Source organism: Xiphophorus couchianus, chromosome 15, assembly GCF_001444195.1.
Source record: "Xiphophorus couchianus chromosome 15, X_couchianus-1.0, whole genome shotgun sequence".
Taxonomy (NCBI): Eukaryota; Metazoa; Chordata; class Actinopteri; order Cyprinodontiformes; family Poeciliidae; genus Xiphophorus; species Xiphophorus couchianus.
Genome location: NC_040242.1, coordinates 19,768,933 through 19,775,381, shown reverse-complemented (window position 1 = coordinate 19,775,381; position 6,449 = coordinate 19,768,933). Strand labels below are relative to the sequence as shown.

Sequence of the window (6,449 nt, the reverse complement as noted above, 5' to 3'; positions counted from 1 at the left end):
TTTGGAGCCTCGGAACCAGCTCAATACCGATCCACATTCTCCGTCTCAGCGGTGGACGATGCATCAGGTGAGAGAAACACTCACCTGGTATACATTTCATTTTTAGCTATAGGAATTACGCCCAAGAGAATTTAATCAGAGTAAGTCATAAATATGTCTGTATTTCCTCCATCTTAGGTCCGTCTCCATCCTCTGTACCTACCGTCTCATCTGTGTCTGCAGCCACTGCTGATCTACCTGGTAAGTTTGGAGACAATCAGAGGAGAACCTTTCCTTCTCCAAAAGGCGAGATGGTCCATGTTTTCATTATCACGATTCCTACAGGCAGATATGGAGAAAACGTCAAGCGGAGCTCATGGACTTATTCAAGAAGTATAGATGCACTCTGTTGCTTTTTCTGCATATCATTTTTCCACAAATCCTCATAACTGGCAACCAAGGGACAGCGCGATTAGGTCAACATAAGGGGCACTGCTGAAACAGTGATTGTTCATTTACAGTATTTCAGTATTTCCTGTATATTTTTATTGTTTTATTTTTATGCATCCAAGTTACTTTGTTGTTCTTGCACTACACATCATTTCTGAACATTGCTGTTGCAGTTCTTTGGAACTAAATTTAATAAACCAGACAAAACTTTTGTTATAAATACATTGCATACCAGGTTTTTTGTTACTTCTACCATCACTTGCTTTCAGCTCTGCCTTCTCTCTAGATTTGGTGACTTTCTTGTGACGTCTGGATCTAAAAAGGAACAGTCTGGAAGGGACGCCCTCCTTCAGTTTTTAGTGTTTCGGTTTTGTTCTACACTAAAGGCTGACTGTTCAGAGCAGACGAGCAACAGAAACAGCACATTTTTCCTGTCATAATAGATAAAATGACACAGAACAAGAATGTTTAGCACTTTTATCTGGAGAAAAGAAAATAGAGAGCTGTGAAAGGTGCCTTGTGGAACACCATGTGTTCCAGACAAGCTGGAGCGAACCAGCGCAGCTGTTTGGTTTCCTTATCGTCTACAGCAGGCTTCACAATCCCAGGCTTATTGCAGTAAAATAATTTCACATTGAACATTCGTAAAAATCAAAATTCATTCGTGAAGCAAGAAGAAGGAGAAAAAAATCCCACAGTAAGAGGTCATTGTTTTAATATTACAACTAATGATGCAATGTGTGCAACCCCCGAACAATTCCTAGAAAATAAGCAGAAGTGAAGCATTTTTAATGATCTAAAAAGGACACCAACTAGAGACAAAATTATATTAAGGGAAAAAAACGGACCAATAAACAGTTTGATTCACAGTAATTCTCTGGAGCCCCAAAGTCCCAGATCTGGGGTGTCCTGACTCCTGTTGTTACGGATAATCTGGGGCCCTTAGGATGAATATGGGCAGATTTATCTCACTGGACTATTGATGGGAATACTCCTAAAAACATTTCTGTGAAATAACAATTATGCGAATATAGAATAACGTTAAAATGGATAACTTAAACTATTCGTCTTTTCATAACCACATTTTTTGTTTTGATTTCATTCAAAATTTTGTGACTACTTTTAACTTTACAGTTGCAAAAATTCCAAGACATGGCTCTGTAACACTCTTGAGATCTGAGCTAATCCCAGTTTATTCATAATTTAATAAGACGGGGGATAGTTGGTAGACTAGTTTGGACAGTTGACTCACGCACAAGACAAAAATAGCAATATAAAAACAGCCTTTTCAAGTTCTCTCTGTCAAATATTAAAAGCGATCATCAGATACGCCAGAAACAAAGAGCCGATCTGCGTCTGAAAATATTTAATTGTTGCAGGGTTAACATGTTCCTAAAATACATTTAACAATAGGCTTTAAATGTACAATATCTTACAGTGTACTACACGTTCATTTCATAATACAACTGTTGGAGGACGCTCCAAAACAAAATATAAAAACACTCTTCCTTCGGCGACAAAAAGAGGAAAAAAAACAACCCAAAACGACAGGTCGGATAAAGACGGATGTAACAAATTCAAACTGCCACAGTTTGTCCAGGAAATAAGTCAGAGAAGAAGAAGAGGCAAAGTGTGTTTGGTGCGTTTCAGCGGATTTCAGCAGAAAAACACAGTTGGTAGACTTTGTAAGTAAATCACAGCAAAAAGGTTGGATTTTGTTTTTTAATCATAATGCATATTAGTCCCTGTTCCCTCTTTATGTAGTGGAGCTACAGGCAGCGCATCTGGAAGGTTTCAACATGTCGACATCATTTTGAACTGAAATCAGTCTGAATTTAAGGAGAACCAAGTGTGGAGAAGAGGCAGTCCAGATTTCTGAAGGTAACATGGAAGGAAACCGTGGCAATGTTGATACAGAACTCTGTTCCTTTAAGCGTTACCCAAAGGAACAGGAACCTAATTTTGATTTGGCAAAATTAGGTAAAAAAAAAACCAAATAGGAACTTTAAAGCCGATATGATTTGTAATATTGGACTGGTGTAAAAAGTTCTGATTGTAATGCATAAAAAACCCCCCAAAAAACTTTAAAGCGTTTGTTTACGATGGCGTATTAAGGACATTGTAGACAGAAAAAAAAAAAAGAGTAAATTTTGAGATTAATTTCAGAAATTTTCTAGAAAAAAAATGGCAAATTTCACTGACTTTTCAAATTCTGAAATTTAAGGGATTTTTTTTTTTAAAGACAACTTGTGAGATTAATCTCAGAATTTCTGAGGTTTCTCAGAAAATCAGGGATTGATCTCGGAAATTTTCTAGAAAAACTGCAATTTTCTGAGTTTTTTTTTCCCCTAGAAGATTTCCGAGATCGGTCTCAGAATTAGCTTTTTTTTCTCAGACGTTCACTACTTTTTGTTTTCATCTTCAATGGTTTTATTAGCACTAAACCGGCTGCATAACGTATTCAATCTGCCTCGACAGTTGATGCATCTCCAATCATTGGCAGTGTAGCAGGGGACGGGGAAAATGTGGACCTGATGAATGTGTTTTCCGTCTTCTCATTCCTTTGATGTTTGTTACGCTTTCTCTCTCTCTCTCTCTCTTTTTTGTCCCTTTTCCTACTTGGATTCCTTCTCGGCGTCCAGCAGAGCGGAGCGGATGCCGAGCTTCTTCAGCTCGTCCACCAGGTCGCCGTTCTGGTGCATCTGGAGCAGGATGTCGCAGCCTCCCACGAACTCGCCGTTGAAGTAGACCTGAGGGATGGTGGGCCAGTTGGAGAACACTTTGACTCCTGTTGTTACGGATCAAAGTCCAGACAGAAACACGGAGATCAGTCACCAAGAGAACAACGGAGGAATGAGGTAAGACGCTTCCGAGTCACGACGGCCGGACGACCTGGTTTAAGAATAAAATCTATCATCTATTAATCTTTTTTTTTTTTTGTTATTACACCAAAACCAATTTTAAACAGGTTTCTTTTCTAAAAACAAATTTAATACAAATGACAGAAAATATCTTCAAAAAGTGACTTTTATTTCAATCACCCTTTCTGTGAGTTGTACAACAGAGTATTAGGCTACAATTTTTTTTTTTTTTTATTTAAGCAGAAAATTGTCTCAGAATTATGATTTTAAAAAATGGTTTTAATGAGGGAAAAAAAGCTTCTAGAGTTATCGATAAGATCAGTTCGCGTGATTCTTTCTCCAAATTCAAGACGCTTGTACGGTCGTTTCAGTGTCCTACTGACGGGCGTTTGATGCTAACTTGTTAAAAGATAAAGTATTTCCTCATTTGTAAACTAGATGCCGAAGTACAACTTCACAAGACGCTCGACGTTCCTCGTGTTAGCTTTTTTTATTTTATTTTGTGCTGCAGTTCTCACAAAGTTACTACTTCATTCCCCTAATAATACAACTTTATTCTGGTAATATTAAAACTATTTGGACTTTGTCGTACAACTGTGTCCTTGTAATATTCTGACTTTATTCACTCAATTTAAAAAAAAAAGAAGGGTGTGATGACATCACTCTTGATTTATGAGGGGGAAAAAAAATCCAGATTTTCCAACAACAGGACTTCCCAGTTTGTACCACTAAGTGGACATTTTGCTCTCCGGTCATATTTTTATTCGCTATCCACAGTAAAAACAAGTCTTAGAATGACATCGGCTGAAATGCGGCTCAGAGAGGAAGAAGCAAGATTCAAAAATATATATATATATTTTAAAAAAAGACTGGACACCTGAGGACACAAACCCAACTGTGAAAGTACACAATCTTGGATCGATGCCTCTCTTCTCAACACTGGTAATTGGATTTTAAAAGCAGCAAAGTCTCTGATCTCATCTTTGTTTGGAGCCACACCCTGTGGTGCTGCTGCAGGACGCTGATAAAAACCCAAACGTTTGGAAATACAAAGAGCTGAGCTGATCTCCGGGAGGTGACGGTCTGGCTAAAATGGACGCAAAAGTATCAGCAGAGACATTTACAGTCTGGCTGAATGATTAAGAAGCTGTGCCTTTAGCTAAACTCCTATTAAAGATGCCAACTTGTTGCTCGGACTCTACTCGTCCCAGCTTACTGACCTTCTCTGAGCTCCTGGTCTTCCAGAACGTTGTAGGACGCGTATTGGTCCACCCCATGCATCCGGAGGATCTGGACCACGGCGTTGCTGAAGCCACACATGGGCTGAGCCGGGGTCCCCTTTATAAACACCACCACCTTGTCCTTCTTCACCATCTCACCAAGGTCCTTCTGGAGGTCTGCCGCCGCGCACAAGAACCGGGCCGAGGCCGCTCGCACAAGTCCGTCGGCTGGCCTGAGAAAGCTCACGGCCGCGCCGGACCGTATACACCTAGCTGTGGATCTAATTAAACTGTTCATAGTGTTTTTTTGGGAGGTTTTATCTGGTCTTGATAAACAAACGGGTCGCACACGGACAAGTTGGGTTCTGTATGAGTGGAACTCACAGGACAACATAAACGTCAAGCGTGATGGGCGGGACCTGGATGCGGATTGGACGGCTGTAGGCCGCTAAAGTTTAAGCGGAGCTTCTATTGGCCAAAGCGAACGCCAGTCAGAGCGTAAAAACGTCAACAACGTGGGCTGCGTAGGAAATTGTTTAAAATTAACTTTAAAAAAAAAAAAGTCAATCAACAATCACATTTGCATTCTTGTACTTCATAATTTATTTGCTAAAAAACCCCTAAATTAAACATTTTTAAAAGTCACTCATGGAGCTTTTAAGAGCTTCCGGGGTGAACTGGGCAGGACGGAAGAACTCAAAGGCAACTAAAGATGGCGGCGCAGACGCATAAAAATAACAAACCGGGCAAATCTGGGGGGAAAGAAGCTCAGCCGCTGATACTCCCCAAGACTCCGGCGGAGGAACAGCGTCTGAAGCTGGAGCGGCTCATGCGAAACCCCGACAAAGTCGCTCCCATCCCGGAGCGGCAGAAGGAGTGGGCCCCGCGAGCGCCGCCGGAGTTTGTCCGGGACGTGATGGGCTCCAGCGCGGGCGCAGGCAGCGGGGAGTTTCACGTCTACCGCCACCTACGCCGCAGAGAATACCAGCGGCAGGACTTTCTGGACAAAATGGCAGCGAAGCAGGGCAAGGACGTGGACTACCTGAAGAAAGTGGAGCAGAACCAAGTGGAGGCCGAGGAGCGAACGGCGAAGCGAAGGAAGAAGCGAGAAAAGCTGAAGCTGAAGAAGCTGTTGGCAAAGAAGGCCAAGATGGAGGGGAAGGAGAAAAACGATGGAGACGAGGACTCTGACAGTAGTGGAGAGGAAGAACGGAAGGAGGAGAGTGGGGAAGAAGAGCAGAAAGAGGACGACGCTGAGACCCCGAGCTTCATCATGGGGAGGAAATGAACAACCATATGAAAGTACAGTGGCAGGAGTTAGCCTGGTCTCTATGCAACTTAACACCTGCCCGGACCATAAATGGTTGATTGATGGAGAAACGTATTGACTGGATCCGTTGTACTGTTAAATACAGAACTCCCTGAGTGGATTTTAGCCAATCACTTGATTCGGTTTGGACACGTGATCACACTGACAAAACTGTCAAGCTGTTGGGTTTTGCCTAAATTGTTCTCTCATGTTTTGTTTTAATAAAAAAACCAAAAAACTTTAATTCTATGTTTTCATTATTTGCTCTCAAGAAGGGGATGGAGGATCATTCACATTCGAAATGTGCTTTTTCTTAAGGTTATGACGTCATGTCCGTGTGTCTTTGCCGCCTTGTCGATCGGCCCCTGGTGACCTCTATCACCCGTGGGAACAGCAAGGCTGCAGAAAGCGTCTCAAAGGATGAAAAGGCGTGGCTTCCGCAGGCTTGGGAGTCCCACGTGCGATGTTCCTTGGACAGACTTCCTGCTTCCCACGGAGGAGGCGGTCCGGCTCAGTGGCCGCCACCTTTCTTGAGGCAGGTAGAGTAAAAAAAAACAGGCAGCTTGATATTGTTTGGGCCAGGAGAAGCTATTCCTGTCAGACACTGTCTGCTGTCACAGTTATAGTTTA

General features: G+C 42.1%; 2 protein-coding genes and 1 non-coding gene across 3 annotated transcripts; 2 read left to right on the top strand and 1 right to left on the bottom strand.

Annotated features, from left to right (window-relative positions):
* Nucleotides 1-1,780: 1,780 nt before the first annotated feature.
* Nucleotides 1,781-4,940, bottom strand: glrx5 (glutaredoxin 5 homolog (S. cerevisiae)). Its single transcript, XM_028041082.1, has 2 exons — nucleotides 4,511-4,940; nucleotides 1,781-3,217 (listed from the first exon to the last, which is right to left on the bottom strand). Exons 1-2 carry the CDS (start codon nucleotides 4,902-4,904, stop codon nucleotides 3,045-3,047), a joined length of 567 nt encoding a protein of 188 aa, XP_027896883.1. The 5' UTR covers nucleotides 4,905-4,940; the 3' UTR covers nucleotides 1,781-3,044.
* A 227-nt stretch (nucleotides 4,941-5,167) lies between these two features.
* prkrip1 (PRKR interacting protein 1) lies at nucleotides 5,168-6,063 on the top strand. The gene has a single exon (XM_028041081.1). The coding sequence runs from the start codon at nucleotides 5,223-5,225 to the stop codon at nucleotides 5,796-5,798; it is 576 nt and encodes a 191-aa protein (XP_027896882.1). The 5' UTR covers nucleotides 5,168-5,222; the 3' UTR covers nucleotides 5,799-6,063.
* A 96-nt stretch (nucleotides 6,064-6,159) lies between these two features.
* LOC114159172 (small Cajal body-specific RNA 13) lies at nucleotides 6,160-6,441 on the top strand. The gene has a single exon (XR_003598557.1).
* The last annotated feature ends 8 nt before the right edge of the window (nucleotides 6,442-6,449 follow it).